The sequence below is a fragment of the Urocitellus parryii genome, chromosome 7, assembly GCF_045843805.1.
Source record: "Urocitellus parryii isolate mUroPar1 chromosome 7, mUroPar1.hap1, whole genome shotgun sequence".
In the NCBI taxonomy this organism is placed as follows: domain Eukaryota; kingdom Metazoa; phylum Chordata; class Mammalia; order Rodentia; family Sciuridae; genus Urocitellus; species Urocitellus parryii.
The window spans coordinates 137,952,361-137,971,270 of record NC_135537.1 but is presented as its reverse complement, the minus strand read 5'-3'; the positions used below and the strand labels follow the sequence as shown (position 1 = coordinate 137,971,270).

Genomic DNA, 18,910 nt, shown 5'->3' with positions numbered 1-18,910 from the left:
ATCTCTGAGTTCTACCACAAAATAAATAAATAAAGTTCATATGAAAAGGCAAAAGAATACCCAATACAACACTGAAGAAGAACAAAGTTGAAGACTGATTCTACCTGACTTCAAGGTAAACTGAAGAGGGGTGTGGTGGCATATGCCTGTATAATCCCAATGACTTGGGAGGCTGAGGCAGAAGGATGCTAAATTCAAGGATAAGTCTTAGCAAGTTAGCAAGGTCTTAAGCAACTCAATGAAACCCTAAATCATACTGAAAAATAAAATGGGCTGGGGATGTGGCTCAGTGGTAAAACACCCCTGCATTCAATCCCCAGGACCCCTGCCTTAAAAAAAAAAAAAAAAAAAAAGATATACTCTAAAGCTACAATAATCAAGACAGTGTGGTGTTGACCCAAGAACAGATTATTTGGATCAAAAGAACAGAAGAGAGAGCCCAGAAATAAACCCTTAAGAATAAAGTCAAATGACAAAGGAGCAAAAGCATTCAATGGAGATTGGCCTTTTTGAGAAATGGTTCTGTAACAACTCAATCTCCATATGCAAAACAAATCTATACTCAGACCTTATACTTATCCCAAAAATCAACTCAAAACAGTTTGTAGACCTAAACTAAAAGTAAAATTATACAATTCCTAGAATATGGAAGAAACTTAAAAGTATGGGTTTGGTGATGACTTCTAGATACACACCAAAAGCACAATCTATATAAAGAAAAAACTTGCAAGTTGTATTTCATTAAAATTTAAAACTTGAACTGAGGTTGTAGCTCAGTGGTACAGTGCTTGCTAGCATGTGTGAAGCACTGGGTTCAATTCTCAGAACCATATATAAATAAGTAAAATAAATGTCCATTGACAACTAAAAAAATATTTTAAAAAATTTAAAACTGCTCTGCCAATCACTGGGAGAAAATACTGTAAAACACATATCAGATAGCAGACTAGTATCCAAAAAACTACTAAAATTGAATAATAGGGAAAAAAAACAACTTTAAAAATGGGCAAAAGATCTGAAGGGCTTACCAAAGAAGATATGCATATAGCAAATAAGCCTATGAAAAGATGTTCAACTTCTAATTCATTAGGGAATTGCAGTAGCAGAGGACTGTAATCCCGGTTACTTGGGAGGCTGAGATAGGAGGATCACAAATTCAAGGACAGTCTGGGTAACTTATAGAGATCCTGTCTTTTAAAGGGCTAGGGATGTAGTTCAGTGTTAGAGCACTTGCCTAGTATTTACCAGACCTTGGGTTCAATCCCTAGCACTGCCAAAATGATGAATGAATAAATAAAATTTTTAAAAAATTTAAAGGGCTAGGGATTTAGTTCAGTAGAAGAATGCTTGGCTAGAATGTGTGAGGCCCTTAATTTGATCCCTGGTACCACCACCCCCCAAAGAGGGGAGGGGAGAGATATTCTACTGCACAATTATTAAAAGGGCAAAAGTTCAGGTTGGACACCATTTGGTCCAATTATCCCACTCCTCAGAAAAAAAGACTTAAAATCTGCATAGTATACTAACAGCCACATCAGTGTTTATAACAGCTCAATTCACAATAGCTAAGCTATGGAACCAACCTAAATGCCCTTCAACAGATGAATGGATAAAGAAAATGTGGTACATCTATACAATGGAATTTTACTCAGCCATAAGAAGAATGAAATTATGGCATTTGCCAGTAAATGGATGGAACTGGAGACTATCATGCTAAGTGAAATAAACCAATCCCCTAAAAACCAAAGGCAGAATGTTTTCTCTGATATGTGGATGGTGACTGATAATAGGTTGGGGGGGGGGGGCGGGGGATGGGAAAGACAGTAGAATGAATCGGACATAACATTGCTATGTTCATATATGAATACTCAACCAGTAAACTCCATATCATGTACAACCACAAAAACGGGAAGTTATAATCCATGTATGTATACTATGTCAAAATATATCCTACTGTCATGTCTAACTAAAAAGAATAAAAAATTTTTTTAAAAAATTCAGACTGGGGGGCTGGGGATGTGGCTCAAGCGGTAGCGCGCTCGCCTGGCATGCGTGCGGCCCGGGTTCGATCCTCAGCACCACATACAAACAAGTGTGTCTGCCGAAAACTAAAAAATAAATATTAAAAACAAATTAAAAAAAAAAAAAATTCAGACTGGGGTTTTAGCTCAGTAGTAGTGTACTTGTCTAGTATGGGCAAGATCCCTGAATTCAGTTGGGGGGGGGGTCAAGATAGTAAAAATAAAAAATAAAAAAAAACACTGCTTATTCCAAATGCTCACAATGATGTGGAACAACAGAACTCTCATGTGCTATTAGCAGGAATGCAAAATGGTACAGCCTAACTCTGGAAGACAGTTTGGTGGTTTCTTACAAAGCTAAACATATGCTTACTCATACGATCTAGCAATTTTGTGTTCCTTCATATCTACCCACATGATGTAAAAACTTATATCTACACAAAAAAACTGAACATAAATGTATATAGCAGCTTTTGAACAACTGCTGAAACTTGGTGGTTTTGTTTTGTTTTGCAGTACTAGGGATTGAACCTAGGGGCACTCTATCACTCAGAAACACCTCCAGTCTTTTTTATTTTATTTTGAGACAGAGTATAAGTTGCACAGTCTAGTTTCAAACTTGTGATCTTCTTGCCTCAATCTCCCAAGTCACTGGAACTACAGATGTGCAACATCCTGCCTGGCCAAAACTTGGAAGCAAGCTTGCCAAAACTTGGAAGCAACCAAATGTCCTTCAAAGAGGTGAATGGATAAACTGTGGTACATCCATACAATGGAATATTATTAGCAATAAAGAGAACTGAGCTATCAAACTACAAAAAAAAAAAAAAAACCTTAAGAAATAACAAGATCCAAAAAGAAACTTAAATGTATATTGCTAATTGGAAAAGGCCAATTGAAAAGGGTACACATTGTTCAGATTCCAACTACATGAAATTATAGAAAAGGCAAAACTACAGACTAAAATAATGAGTGGTTCAAAAGAGGGATGAATAAGTGGAATACAAGTTATTTTTATGGCAGGGAAATTATTCTTTTTTTTAATTTATTTTTTTTAGTTTTACGTGAACACAATATCTTTACTTCATTTTTATGTGTGCTGAGGATTGAACCCAGGGCTTCATATGTGCTAGGCACGCATTCTACCACTGAGCCACAACTCCAGCCTGAAATTATTCTTTAGAATAATGGTAGATATGTCGGGCTGGGGATGTGGCTCAAGCGGTAGTGCGCTCGCCTAGTGCGCGTGCAGCCCGGGTTCGATCCTCAGCACCACATACAAACGAAGATGTTGTGTCCGCCGAGAACTAAGAAAAAATAAATAAATGTTAAAATTCTCTCTCTCTCTGTCCCCCTCTCTCTCTCACTCTCTCTTTAAAAAAAAAAAAAAAAAAAAAAAGAATAATGGTAGATATGTCATCATACACTTGTCGAAACCAAGTAGTAATATTGGCTCATTGATTTTAACAAATGTACCCCAATGCAAGATGTAGCAGAAACTGTGGGGAGAGGAAAGAGCTGAAGGTATATATGGAAAATATACTTTCTCTTCAATTAACCTAAAAATTTAAAATCATCACTACAAATCAAGTCTATTAATAAAAAAAAATTCTTCTAAAGTCCCTAACAGAGAAAAAACCCAACCTATCAAATGAGATACCGCTTCACACTCCATTATGTAAGTCATAATCCAAAAAATGGGGGTAGGGAGGGAACTATTGGTAAGAATGCAGAGAAATGGCACAGTTACTATGGAAAACAATTTTGCAGTTCCTCAAAAAGAAAAACTTATGCACAAAATTAGCATTTAATCTAGCAATAGTAGTCTTAGGGAAACTTAAAAAAAATAAAAATACTCACTTAAAATACTTGTACATCACAGCAGCAAAATTCACCTTAGCTAAAAGGTGAAAATAACACAAACATCCATCAATAATGAATTAATAAACATAACGAACTAGGTATATCCACACAATGGAATACAACTCAGCCATAAAAATGAATAAAGTATTGCCAGGCATGATGGAACACACCTGTAATCTCAGTGATTAGGGAGGCTGAAGCAAGAGGATGGCAAGTTTGAGGATAGCCTCAACAAATCAGTGAGGCCCTAAAAACTTACTGAGACCCTCAAAATGAAAATAAGGGCTGGGGTTGTGGCGCAGTGGTAGAGCATTTGCCTAGCATGCGTGAGGCACTGGGTTCGATCCCCAGAACCACAAAAAAATTTTTAAAAAAATAAAGGTATTGTGTCCATCCAAAACTGAAAAATAGTTTTTAAAATTTTTAAAAATTAGGGCTAGGGCGGTGCCTAGAACATGCCTAGAACATTTGCCTAGAACATGTTAGGCACTGGGTTTGATCCTCAGCACCACATTAAAAAAATAAATAAAATAAAGGGAATGTGTCCACCTACAACTAAAAAGCATACTTATTTATTTGTTTGTTTGTTTATAGTTGTAGGTAGACACAATCCCTTTATTTTTATGAGGTGCTGAGGATCAAACCCAGTGCCTCACGTGTGCTAGGCGAGCACTCTACTACTGAGCCATAACTCCAGCCCCCTAAAAAGTATATTTAAAAAAATTTTTTTAATTAAAAATAAAGGGGCTGAGGTTTTGGCTCAGTGGTAGAGGACTTGCCTATCATGCGTGAGGCACTGGGTTCAATCCTCAGCACCATGTAAATGTAAAAACAAGGATATTGTATCCACCTAAAACTAAAAAATAAATATTTTTTTAACACAAAAATAAAAAACTCAGGCTGGGGATGTGGCTCAAATGATAGTGCGCTCGCCTGGCATGCATGCAGCCTGGGTTCGATCCTCAGCACCACATACAAACAAAGATGTTGTGTCCGCCGAAAACTAAAAAATAAATATTAAAAATTCTCTCTCTCTCTCTCTCTCTCTCTCTCCCCCTCCCTCCCTCCCTCCCCCCCCCCCCTCTCTCTCTCTCTCTCTCTTTAAATAAATAAATAAATAGTGCTAGGGATATGGCTCAGTGGTTAAATACCACTGATACCAAAGGGAAAAAAAAGAAAGAATGATTAATATTTGCTAGCTACAATTTAGATGAGCTTTGAAATATTTATACTAAATACAAAGACACGAAAGGTCACATGTTATATGATTACATTTTATGAAACATCCAGAATTGGTAAATCTATACAGACAAAACTCAACTAGTGGTTGCTAGGAGCTAAGATCAGGGAGGAATAAAAATATACAGATTTCTTTTAGGATGATGAAAATATCTAGGAACTAAATAGAGCGGATGGTTAATTATATTTTCTAGTTAACAAGAAACAGAAGATTTTAATTCAGTTATTACAAGGAAGAAAAGCTAGAAAAAGATACCAGAATTAAGAAAGAAGGAAAAATAAGAGAAGGTAGATAAGGAGAAAGGGAGAAAAAAACAATGTCATAAAGAATGGTAGAAGGGCTGGGGATGTGGCTCAAGCGGTAGCGCGCTCGCCTGGCATGTGTGCAGCCCAGGTTCGATCGTCAGCACCACATACAAACGAAGATGTTGTGTCCGCCGAATACTAAAAAATAAATATTAAAGAAAATTCTCTCTCTCTCTCTCTCTCTCTCTCCTTCTCTCTCACTCTCTCTTTAAAAAAAAAAAAAAAGAATGGTAGAAAAAAATTTCAAACACCCATCACAAAGAGAACAGGATAAAGGCAGAAAGAGGAGAGGGCAATTCAAGAGATTCTGAAGGAAGTGTTTTAGTAAACTACATTAATCAACTATTTCAAAACAGAATTAGGAATTTCTTTGAATCCGTGGAATAAAGGGGAACATAAATATGAAGTTTAAATACTACTTATTTGGGTATTAATAAACTTTTCTCCTTGCTAATGAGTATGAGAGCTGCTTCTTATACATGAATCTCACAGCACCTACCACTGGCCCCCCATCTTCCCTCTTTCGTGAAGTTTCCGGTCCAGAGCCCTCTCAGTTGCCAAAGCCAATTTCTCTCTGCTACAACCACATTTGGAGAAGGTCGGTAAGATCAAAAGGCATAATTGGGCACCAGGCGCAGTGGTGCACACCTATAATCCCAACAGCTCAGGAGGCTGAGGCAGTAGGATTGCGAGTTCAAAGTCAGCCTCAGCAATGGCAAGGCACTAAGCAACTCAGTGAGACCCTGTCTCTAAATAAAATACAAAACAGGGCTGGGGATGTGGCTCAGTGGTCGAGTGTCCCTAAGTTCAATCCCTGGTACCTCCACTCCCCAAAAAAGAAAGGCATACTTGGGTATCTGGAATATATCTGCTAAGAAAGGATCTTAGGTGAAAAGTTAAAAGAATAAGATCATGTAGGATGGGGCAGATAAGGACTTTTTAGAGAAAAAGAAAAAGGGAACCTTGTTTTCCCTTCTGCAATGAGCAGCCTGGATCAACAGTATAGGAAAGGGAAACAAGACAAGACAAGATTTGGAGCAAAAGCTTTGGTCAGAAGCAGAGTGATGTTTGGCTGGAGCATGGGACTTACGAACTTAAGTGCAGTGGTGGCAAATGGCTGAATGAAGTCACCTGAAGTGAGGATCCTTGACAACTTAACTTCTTAAAGTAAGAGGAACAAAAAAGAGTTTGAGGTTGGGAGGCAGAAGGGGATATTCTTTGAGCTACAGTGAGCAGATGAACTGAAGTCTCAGGAGCTGAACCTATCAAAATTCATTTTAAGAAACTGCCTGCAAAACACTTCCCCTATCCACAATTTCTTACCGTATACACTGCCAGCAAAGCCAACTGGTTATAGGGGCGCCCATTCTTGGGAGCAATGTGCTGGGCCTTCAGGTACCAACTAGAATAGAAAAACAGTAAGAAATACTAGCTCCATATCAACTCTTTACAAATTCACCTTGACAGTCCTACTATTTAAGGCATAAGCTGGTGAATTAGCAAGATGTAGCCCTGGAAAGGTAAAGCATGACTAAAGGAAACAAAAAGCACATCAATAGAATATCCAATATGGGAAGGTGCTCAAGTGGCCCACTGCTTAATAGTGCTTAACTTAACGCCACACAGAAAAGAGAAAAAACAAACCAAGAGGTAAAAGTACCTGCGTGCTTTCCCGTAGTTTGCCGTATCATTGGCTTGCTCCCGATACCTAGCGATATCTCCTTGGCAAATCATACATCTCTGAGCACTGATTAAGGCATACTTTACCTTTAGAAGAAATAATCAGTTAGCAGAGTAATCAAAAAACACTAATTTTAACCCCAAAGAATAGGAATGAGTCAAAATGACAGCGAAGCATTGATAAGGCACAGTCCCCGTCCGTAACAAAGTACAAAGTTTTCAATCCAACCTTGACTACTAAAAAGTAGCCAAAAATGTGATACAAAATTTACTGAGAAAACACAGTGGCAGAAGAGAGAGGTATGATTCTTATTTTAAGCCCCAGTCAGCTAGGCACAGTGGTGCATGCCTATAATCCCAACCACTTGGGGGACTGAGGATCACAAATGCAAGGCCAGTCTCAACAACTTAATAAGACCTTGTCTCAAAATACAAACAGGGGCTGGGGTTATAGTTTAGTAGTAGAGAACTTGCCTCTACATAAAAATAAATAAATAAAATAAAGGTATTGTATCCATCTACAACTAATATATATATATATGTAAAAAATATATACATATATATAATATGTACATATAATATATATAATATGTATATATAAAATATAATATATATATATATATTTTTTTTTCAAAATAAAATGGGCTGGAGATGTGACTCAATGGTAGAGTGCCCCTGGATTCAATCCCAGTACTACAAAAATTAAACAAAATTTAAAAGTTCAAGGCTGGCCTGGGCAACTTAGTGAGACCCTGTCTCAAAAAATAAAAAATGAGCTGGGCATTTATCACTGATAGGCTGGGCATCTATCATTCATTAAGAATGTAATCCCAGCAGCTGGGAGGTTGAGACAGGAGAATCACAAGCCAACCTCAGCAAAAAGCAAGGCACTAAGCAACTCAGTGAGACCCTGTCTCTAAATAAAATACAAAATAGGGCTAGGGATATGGCTCAGTTGTCAAATGGCCCTGAGTTTAATCCCTGGCACCCAAAAATAAAAAATGAAAAATTAAAAATAAAAATAAATCCCTGGTACCCAAAAATAAAAAATGAAAAAAGAAAAATGGGAACATATAGCTCAGTGGTAGACTATTTATCCATCATGTGCAAGGCCCTGGGTTCAACCCCTAGTACCAAAAAGACATTTTTTTAAAAAGTCCCAAGCAAATGAAAGAACACACCCTGAAATGAGGGTCAGATGATATGACTCTATGTAACAGTGTATTCTGTCAAGAAGTCTTTTTAGGGGAAATAAGAGGAAGGATACTAGGAATTGAACCAGGGGCACTTAACCACTGAGCCAGATATCTAGCCTTTTTTTATTTTGAGACAGGACTTCACTAAGGCTGAGGCTGACCTCAAACTTGTGATCCTCCTGCCTCAGCCTCCTTGAGTTGCTGGGATTACAGGCATACACCACCATGCCAAGCTCAAGGAGGTTTTTGAGACACCTGGAAATTGATCTCTTCATCTGAGTAAAAATACATGTTCTATAGGGTAATTGAGGGAATAAATATAATATATAAAGTGATAAACAAATATTAAAATAATTGTCTACTCTGTTTCTTTCCTGCCATCATTATACTCTTTCCTCAAACTGTTATGCATTAGGTTCCCTTTGCCTAAAAGCAATAAACTATCCTTTACTAAACATGATAGGGTTTGTGGAGTACTATTAATATGTTTTATCACTGATAGGCTGGGCATCTATCATTCATTAAGAAAGCAACAAAATAGACTCTTTACTAATTCCAAGATATGTGCCCAACCAAAAATATCTCCCTAAAGGACACTACTTCACAGCATTTTATCCACTCCATACCACACACACAAAATTAACATATCACAAAATAAAGAATAAAGCTTCAATGAAGCTGAAAAGGAGATACTGACCCCCTCAGGAAGGTTCATTCAACCAGCTGAAAAAAGAACTACAACACATCAAATTTATGCCTCAGGAAAGTTATATGTCATATACCCTTAAAGTCATGACTATTTCACACATTCTTTCTAGGCATGAATATCAAAGAATCCTGGGATTTAACTGATTAAACAAAACAAAACTATGCCACCATAGTACAGACACTTTGTGGTCTCAATGAGGGGCAAAGTACGAAAACAATTCTTTCAAAGTCTCTCCATCATCCTCGGCATAGTGCTGAATGTCTGAGCCTCTGCTCACCTCTTTAGCATCACTATCCACTCACATTCTGTACCTCAGTCAAATTGGTTCCCATAACACACCACATCTTTCCCACTTTATGATATTCAGGTATATAGTTCCTTCCCCCTTGAATGTTCCTCTTCTCCTATACACCTTCACTTGCCTAAAGTCTCAGGTCTTCAGCCTTAACTGTTATTTCCTCTGTTCTCCATGATCCTCCAAACTAGCATACAACCTTTGCAAAACTAACCACATAAATAATTATTCACCTAACATCTACATTTAACTCCAAACTAAATTCCAAGAACTGGGAACATGGCTTTCTTGTTCTGCATTAACTGCCTTTGCCTACAATGACAACTAGCATGGAGTATTTATTTAACTAATAAATACTAGTTGATTAGTAAAAGTGTGTGTGTGTGTGTGTGTGTGTGTGTATAGATATGTATACACACCTATATATATACTCATATATATATATATATTCATAATACATATGTGTGTGTGTGTATATATATATATATATACACACACACACACACACACACAGAGAGAAGAGAGAGAGCAAATCATCAAAAGGAGCAAACAGCTGGGCATGGTGGCATATACCATAATCCCAGGAACTTGGTGGCTCACACAGGAGGATCACAACTTGGAGGCCAGCCTCAGCAACTTAGCAAGACCATCAGCAATTTAGCGAGAACTGTCTCAAAAAATTAAAAGGGTTGGGGATATAACTTGATAGTAGAATACACATAGGTTCAATCCCCTGTACCTTCCCTCAACCCAAAAAGAAGCAAGACAGAGGTGGGGATATATAGCTCAGTGGCAAAGGTAGCATGCTCGAAGCCCTGAGTCCCAACCCCATCACTGCAAAAAAAAGGCATAAGAGAAAGTCTCTATTCCATTAACCCTAGTCTTTTATCTAAGGAATCTCTAAACTCTCCATTAAATCTCTCTCATTTTAGAAACAAAAACAAAAGGTAACTCAGTAGCAGAGCATTTGCCTAGCACACAGAAGCACACACACACACACACACACACACACACACACTCCTATACAAAAACTTCTCTTGACCTTATATTCTCTTTTAGCTATCTTCTTTCCTTACCTTCAGAGCCAAGATTTCTTTTTTTTTTTTCCCCCTGAGGATTGAACCCAGGGATGCTTAACCACTAAGCCACATCCCCAGCCCTTTTTTTGTATTTTATTTAGAGACAAGGTCTCACCAAGTTGCTTAGTGCCTCACTAAGTTGCTGAGGCTGGCTCTGAACTTGCAATCCTCCTGCCTCAGCCTCCTTAGCTATTGGAATTACAGGCATGTATGACCATGCCAGCTGCCAAGATTCTTAAAAGTATGGTCTATTTTCCACTCATTATCTCTACTGCCTCACTTCTCTTCATTATGGCCTGGATAGCCTGGATTCCACTCTCTCCCACAAAAATAACTCTTGATAAAGTTATTTAATACAAAGGATGCTTTTTTATAAGCAGTTAACACTTGAAAACTCTATAGCAATTGAAAATTTTACCCACCCCTACCCTGTAATTTGATCTCCCCTCTGGCCAGCCCTCCCAGTATCCCAATTTCTGCTCTAACTACCACCTATACATTAATGACCCTTGAATCATAAATAAATATATATACATATACACACACACACACACACACACACACAGACACACACACACACACACACACACAGACACACACACACACACACACACACACATATATATATATATATATATATATTTTTTTTTTTTTTTAGTTGTAGGTGGACATAGAACCTTTATTTTATTTTTATGTGGTGCTAAGGATAGAACCCAGTGCCTCACGCATGCCAGGCAAGCACTCTACCACTGAGCCACAACCCCAGCATCGAACCCCTGAATTTTTATTACCAGTCTAGCTCTCTCTTCTAAGTTCTAAGCAGACAAAATATTCATTTGCTCATTTTCAAGTTCCTGCTAGATACCTCACCTAAGTATATCTTATCTAAACTGATATCTATATTCCTTTGTAGCCACAAACTAGAAAATAATCTAGATACCTCATAACTCTCTAATCTTAGCCCTAACACCAAATCACCAGCAATTCAATTTTCTTTTCCTATCTTACTAATGTGGCTTTACTTTTACACCTCCACTACTCCTGTCTACCTTAGTCCATGCCTACTGCCTGACTCCCCAACCTCTACTTTTACCCAACTTCTATTTAAACTCACCAATTTGCCAAAATGATTGGTTCTAAAATCTGAAAATCAATCAGTGGTTCCCCAATGCTTTTAGAATGAAATCCAAACTCTTCAGCATGACATACAAGAGTTTGTGACCTAGTCACTTCCCACATTATTAGCTTTTCTTCCTATAATAGCCCCACTCCACATTACCAATACCAACATGCTGCCTGGCATAGCAGAACACGCCTGTAATCCCAGTTACTTGGGAGGTTGAGGCAGAGGTATAGCAAGTACAAGGCTAGCCTGGGCAACTTAGAGTGACCCCATCTCTAAATAAAATAACAAGAAGGGCTAGGGATGTAACTTAGTGGTAGAGTGATCCTGGGTTCCATCTCCAGCACTGCAAAAAGAAAAAAGAACACCAGCATACTGAACTTTTTCTTTTTTAAAAAGTATTACTAGGGATTGAACCCAGGGCTCGTGAATGCTAGTTGGCCTTGAACTAGCAACCTTCCTGCCTCAGCCTCCCAAGTAGCAGGAATTACACGTGTGAACCACCATGGGCTCAGCTCATGCTGAACTTCTTAAACTTTTCCAACAATCCCTGGTTCTCTCTCATTGTGCCCTCTATCTAAACTTCCCCTCCTACCTTTCAAACTCCAGCTTGACAGTCCCTGAGAAGCTTTCCTTGATCCCAGCAGTCTAAGATCAATTTCCTTCTATTTCCATTCACTATTCTAAATATACCACTACCATAGGTTTTATAACACATTACAATTGTTGGTTTCATCTGGCTGTTCCTCCACTGAACTATATTTTTCTTCTTGTATCCTCAACACTGAACATAGTCCCTAACACATCACTAGCTCTACATAAATGCTTCCTAAAATGAATGAATAATAAACAAGCTTGCTTACCATCTTGCGTAATGGCTTGCTGCGAATGGCAAGACCATCCATGTAGTCCTCCAGTTTGAACTTATAAGTAACCTGCAGCTTCTGAAGCAAACTATCAAAGAAGTCACTACCCTAAAAAAAAGAAAAAAGCAAGAAATGGTTGAATCGATTTATTCTGATCCAACCTACCCACCAGAAACTGGAACAAATGACTTTTCACAGTTCTGTAAATGTTCAGACAGCCCATGCAAAGGGAGGTACATATGGAATTTAGTGGCCCCCAAATGAACACAAAACAAAATTCATAGTATAAACTTCTCCATGGTTTTGAAGATATGAACTAAATACCCCTTTCCCACCTCTTCTGTCCCTCCCTCTTTCTCTCTCTCCCCAACCTCTCTCTATATATATACACATACACACGCGCGTGTGTATCTCCCCTCACCCCTGCCCCAGGTAAATGCATTCAGAAAGCTTTCAATCTCAAAACTAACTCCATTTGTCAGCAAATTAGAATCCTAAGGAAATAACAGGGGCAAGTTGGGAGTAAACCCAAAATAAAAACATGAAGTTTTTTGTCAATGTTTTGCTCTAAAACATAGGTGGTAAAAACCCACCGCAAAACGATGCTGAAGCTTTTACCCTAAAGACAAAAAGATAATGGTTACCTCATCCAAAAGCTCCAGGAGTCTATTCCGTATCTGTTCTGGGTTCTCAACATTAGGATCCTTGAGAAGCTGCCTGAACTTCTCAATCACCTGATAGAAAGCATTCTTCCACAAGATCTGATCCACATTCTGAGTATCAGAGAACTCAATATCTAACAGAATACAACGCTCATACAGCTGTAGCAGTTCAGCTCTGGAAGAAAAAACATACAACTTCTAACTCCAAATACAATGCAAAAAAGGCTAGATCCAAGATTCAAACTTCCTGCAAATTAACCACCTCCCTTGGCAAGAAATAAAAAATGTAACCAGGTATCCTACTCACATTAGTTTCTGTGAGTAGAATGTCATTACAAAGGTGGTTTATGTCCGGAAAAATAGTGCTTCCCCATATGACCTCACCTAAATTTAACAATTGAGATATAAACTTCACTGCAAGTTGTATGTTGTTCATTTCTTAGCCTTCTTTACAGTCTTTCCAAGATTCCATGCTCCCTTAAAGATGTTTTTTCTTTTTCTTTGTTTTTGTTTTTGGGACTGGGATTGAACCCAGAGGCACATAGCCACTGAGCCACATCCCCAACCCTTTTTATTTTGAGCAGGGTCTCACTATGTTTTTTAGGGCCTACTTAAGTTGCTGAGGCTTGCACCCTCCCGAGTTGCTAGGATTAGGTGTGTACCACCACTCCCAGCTAAGATTTATTTTATTTTAAATATTTTTAGTTGTAGAAGAACAACATAACTTTATTTTACTTATTTATATGCGGTGCTGAGAATTGAACACAGTGACTCACACGTGCTAGGCAAGTTCTCTACCAGTGATCCACAACCCCAGCCCCTAAGATGTTTTTTCTTGAAGAAAAAGTAGGAAGCATAGTCATTTTGAAGATAAGAAACAAAACTTCCAGTTTTTTCCAATTGTCCCTCCATTACAAAATTCAACATGGGGAATTTTGTAATGGAAGGGCAGTGAGGGAATTGAGGGCCTTGGTACTGTGCTTACCTAACATGTGTGAAACACTAGATTCAATATCTAGCACCACAAGGGAGGGAAAAAAAAAAATCAATGTGAAAGGGAGATAATCCTCCAGTGGTTCACCTAAAAACTTTCTACCTTCCTCAGCCATGAGAGCCTATATACCTCCAACTTACCCCCATTTCCCTTTAGCCAAGAATACACCATACCTGAGCTGAGCCATCTTCTCCATGCCCTCAGTACTGATGCGGTCCCTGGAAAGCAGGTTGCTGAGCTGTAGTTCCTGGTTGTCAGCTACCCGGAGAAGCCTATGTAGCTCCTGCTGCTGCATGTTCCTCACATGCTGCTCTATCTCTTCAGGACTCATGGTGCTGGCAGGGAGAGGGCTACATACATACTGTCCTGAAGGAGTCGGGTAGCCTGGGTAGTAAGGCCCTGGGTACACACCATTTGTAGGGCCTACTGGGTACTGCAGAGGGCTATACCCTGTATAGGGATACTGAGAGGCAGGGCCTGGTGTCCGGGGGTAATAATAGGGATTGTCAGAGTTTTGAAACTTATAGTAAGATGCCTGGGCCTGGCGTGAGTCCCATGATGTAGGGCTGACTTCATCATCAGTGTCTAAGAAATGTAACTGGGGTGTCTGGTTCTTTAGAGCAGGTTTCTGATCAGGATTATTTGGGTCCCATAGTCGGCGGGTGGTGCCTCCACGGCCCCAACTCCGAGATCCTTTACTACCAGATCCAAATAAAAGTCGAGGTCCTAAAGGCGTGGACTCTGGAGAACCTGCTGAATTGACAGATAGGGCAGTATGGGCAGGCAGGATCAAAATGCCACGACCACGGCCCCGAAGTTCTTGTTTCAGGTTTTTGGAATCCTGCTTCTCAGAGCCTTTGCCCCCACTGCTCAAACCTCTGTCAGGTTTTATCTTATCCACATCCTCCCTGGCTGATCTCATCACGGGGGAATCTTTGTTCATGGTTTCTGCATCAAAAGTTACACGAAGTGTGCCTCGATTTTCTTTACCATTGCTTTTCTGTTCACCCTCCCCACGGCCAGACCAGTTTCTTTCTAAGTGTGTCTTCTTTTCTGAGCTCCTCCTGGGCCCCAATCCTTCAGGCTCATCAATTCTATCCTCATCTAAAGAATCAGTTGAGGACATAGATACTTGTTTCTTCAGTCGTGGCCTTTCCTTGGTCCTATCCTGGCGGCGACGGCGACATCCATTATCAGTCAGGCCAACTCCCTCAGTACTATTGTTGCTACCAGCTGAGCTGGTACTGCAAGTGCGATAGCGGTTCCTCCGTTTGTCTGAGCGGGAATAGCGCTTTGCAGAACCAGGCTTCCCCTGGGCCAGGTCATCATTCAGTTTCTTTGTCCCCTCCCCTTTTTCAATCCTTTTTCCTTTTTCTCCTTTTGCAGTCCTTACTCTGTCACTATTTTGGCTCTTTTCTGTCTCAGCTTTAGCTGATTTATTCACAACTTCCTCTTTCACAACTTTTCCCCTACATTCATCTTCCTCTATTTTCAGCTGTTCTACCTGGTTGAGGATTTCCTCCTCATCCACCCGGCTAGCAGAATCTTTGATACCAGTCTGCAAACGCCTTCCAGGCTGATAGATCTGCAAATCAGGTTTCTTTGTTCTCTTGATGATTCTTAGACTTCGATCTTCTTGCCCAGCAGTCCTAGGAAAAGTCTCCTGTCCTTGATTATTTTCTGGGTCTACAGGACCATTTTGCTGGTGGTTATCCAGTTCCTTGCAGACATCTTTAATGAGCTGTGTACCATTTCCAACAGCACAAGCATTTTTATCATTAACAATTTCATCTTTAAATTCCTCACTCCCAGAGGGCTCCTTGATTTTAGGTCTGTTCCTTAGTCGGGAAAGACCAGGCTTATAGATTTCCAGATCTGGGCGCCTGTTATCTTTGCGCTGCCTGGGCTCCTTTAATTCCTTCATGTTTTCTGTTATTTTGGGGAAAGGGTTGAAGAAGAAAAGGCAAAAGAAAAGAATAAAGGAGGAGGGAGAGGGAAAACTGTCATTCCGATTAACTAACAGAAAAATTGAGCAAGCATACATATCTCCAAATGCTAATTTTGGCGGACAGGGAAGAATACTTCTGCAAAAGCAGAAATTTGGGGTTTATAATATTTGTTCAGCAACTGCCAAGGGTAAGAATTGAACTGGGTTAGGAAGTGGGAAGGAAAAAAAACTTGTATTTTCTTGGATTGCCCAAGATATATTCATATTCAGATTTCTAAGACCCCAAATTACCTCATATTATTAGAACAGAAGATCTCTTAATAATTTCAGCATTAAACTATTGTGTTTATAGAGCCCTTGAAACTATCAGTCTTTTCTTCTGCCTCTGATATTTTTCCAGGGTAGCTAAGTACTTTTAATTTATTAGCAGAGAAATAGGAGTATAATTCAGTAATACAGCACTTGCCTAGCCTATGTGAAGAGTAAAGCCCTGGGTTTTATTCCCCCCAGAAAAAAATTTAAAAACACATTTTAGTAGAGAAAAATAAAAAGGAGAAAAGGAGTAATATACAACAGTTCACAGTCCTGAACATCTCTGGAGAAAAAATAATTGCAACTCAAGTCTGTGAACTTGACTAGGATCTTTTACTTTAGCATACCAATTACCTTCACATACCTTCTACTGAAACAAACAAGAAGCAGTTCCCTTTATATTCTTCAACTTGACTTATCCTCACCAACTCTCTAACAGCAGCCAGAAGAGTCATTTCAAGAAAATACTGCTCAAACTATCATCATTAGAATACTGAGACTAACTGCTACTATGATGATGGAATATGAGAAGAAAAAGTTCCATAGAAGAGCTTCCCTGGACACTGGGAGAAGGATTGTGACATGCTCTCAAAATATCAAGGACTGTGGCATTCAAGAATAAGAAAACAGGGCTGGAGTTGTGGCTCAGTGGCAGAGCACTCGCCTAGCACATGTAAGGCACTGGGTTTGATTCTCAGGTCCACATAAAAACAATAGTGTCTATCTACAACTAAAAAAAAATTTTTTTTAATAAAATAAGAGAACAGAGGTAGGCACAGCAGCACACACCTATAATCCCATTACTCAGGAAACTGAGGCAAGAGAATAGCAAATTCAAGGCCAGCCTCAGCAATTTAGGGAGCCCCTGTATCAAAATAAATGAAAAGGACTGGAATGTAGCTCAGTAGTAAAGCACCCTGGGTTCAACATCCAGTACCGAAAGAAAAAAAAAAATAAGAATATGGGACTTTAAAAACTACTCTCCAGACTTCATGAATTTTCTAAACAGATAAACAAGTATGTTTTTTTTTTTAATGTCTGTTACTTTTATTTATTAAGGGGGAGATTATTACAAATAGCCACTAAACATTTCAGTGGAAAAGTGATGGAATTAGTGAGATTATCAAGTACTTAAAATGGAATGTTATGTAAAATCCTAGTCTTGTCTTGTACTAGAAACAAAAATGCAAACAAGATCATAACAGATATCATATATTCAAGCATTTACACCTACTTTTGTGGATTTAACAAAATAGAAAAAAGAAACTTAAGTTTATGATACCACTTTGGTATTTTCAAAAGTTTATTTATTTATTTTGGTACTGGGGATTGAACTGAACCCAGGGACTTTATCACTAAACTCCATCCCCAGTCCTTTTTATTTTTTATTTTGAAACAGGATCTGGCTAAGTTGCTGAGGCTGGCCTGGAATTGTGTCCTCTTCCCTCAGACTCCAGAGTCAATGGGATTACAGGTATGCAATCCGTGCTCAACCAGCTGATATTTTCAGAAATTTAAAGATTCTCCATCGAGTACGAACAAAGGTATCACAGAACACTCAGTCATCTTTGTAACTTAGGTAGGGATGAGGGAAAGGGAAAGGAGTTACTGCTACTTTCCAGAACAGAGAGAGAAAACAGCATGGATAAACCAATTCAACTGACAAACGAAAACCAAGCCTTGAAAAGGTATCTAACCCAGCTACCACCCTACAAAACTCCACCGCCCAACAGAGACACAAGAACATTTCTTGGAGCTTTTCTGATGTGGCTAGAGACTTCAAATTAACTGGCATTTTGAACATTCTCTCTGATAAAAACTGCTCCCACACAAGCCAAGGCCAAACCAGAACAGAATCAACTCTGCTCTCTGCGAGGTCCTGGATCCCTCGCAGCTTTCAGAAGCTTGCCTAGGGAAGAAAAGTTCAGCAGAAAAGTCTCAGTGTGTTTAAACCTTTCCCCTCAATTTCCCCAACTCCTTCCCTCCGACGCCAAGCAGATGGAGAGGACAAGCTAGCCAAGGATTCCTTCGGGAACGCTACACACCGGGGCCTCCACCAGACCTCAGCACCCACTCCTATTCGCGTATCCTGACAACTAGGAATCCACCGGCTCATCTGAGGGAGCTGGGGCAAAGGGAAACAGTCACCTTCGTGGTGAGAAAGAGGGTGGAGGCAGGAACTCTGACTGGGCTCTCCCAGAGCTGGCCGGAGCTGATGGAGCCCGACCGTGAGGCTGGCAGGGCAGCTAGGGGCCCGCCCGCGGCCCCCGCCCCCACGGTTGGGGGAAGGGGCGGGGGCTCCCGAGCTCCACGGACTGGGCGGGGAGGAGGAAGAGGAGGCGAGGGAGGCGGGGCGGGCAGGCCCGGCCCAGGAGCTGGGCGGTGCGACTCACCTCTGCTCCCGGCCTGCGGAGCCAGAGTGGCCAAGATCCCTCGCAGCTCCGACGCGGAGATCCGTACACGCTCCAACCCCTCCGCCATCTTCGCGGCTGCTGCTACAGCTGCAGCGACGCCGCCACCGCCGCGAGCAGCCAGGAAACCACGACGGACCGGCGGCGCGCGCTCACCCACTCCCACCCTTTTCCCCGCCCCCTCCCGCCTGTCCTCCTTAACGACG

The 18,910-nt window shown here is 40.0% G+C and overlaps 1 protein-coding gene across 4 annotated transcripts in view; it reads right to left on the bottom strand.

Annotated features, from left to right (window-relative positions):
- Smg6 (SMG6 nonsense mediated mRNA decay factor) overlaps window positions 1-18,864 on the bottom strand; it is a 233,327-nt gene extending 214,463 nt beyond the window's left edge. For 2 of the 4 annotated variants that reach the window (XM_077801318.1, XM_077801316.1), the window contains exons 1-6: window positions 18,687-18,864; window positions 14,207-15,962; window positions 13,022-13,214; window positions 12,375-12,485; window positions 7,090-7,196; window positions 6,753-6,831 (exon numbers count right to left, since the gene is read on the bottom strand). In XM_077801318.1, the coding sequence (XP_077657444.1) occupies window positions 6,753-6,831; window positions 7,090-7,196; window positions 12,375-12,485; window positions 13,022-13,214; window positions 14,207-15,962; window positions 18,687-18,774 (2,334 nt within the window). In that variant the 5' untranslated portion in view covers window positions 18,775-18,864. Of the gene's footprint in view, window positions 1-3,881; window positions 3,907-6,752; window positions 6,832-7,089; window positions 7,197-12,374; window positions 12,486-13,021; window positions 13,215-14,206; window positions 15,963-18,441; window positions 18,578-18,686 lie in introns of those variants that run through there. The other 2 variants (XM_077801317.1, XM_077801319.1) reach the window with 2 other exon arrangements.
- Window positions 18,865-18,910: the final 46 nt, after the last annotated feature.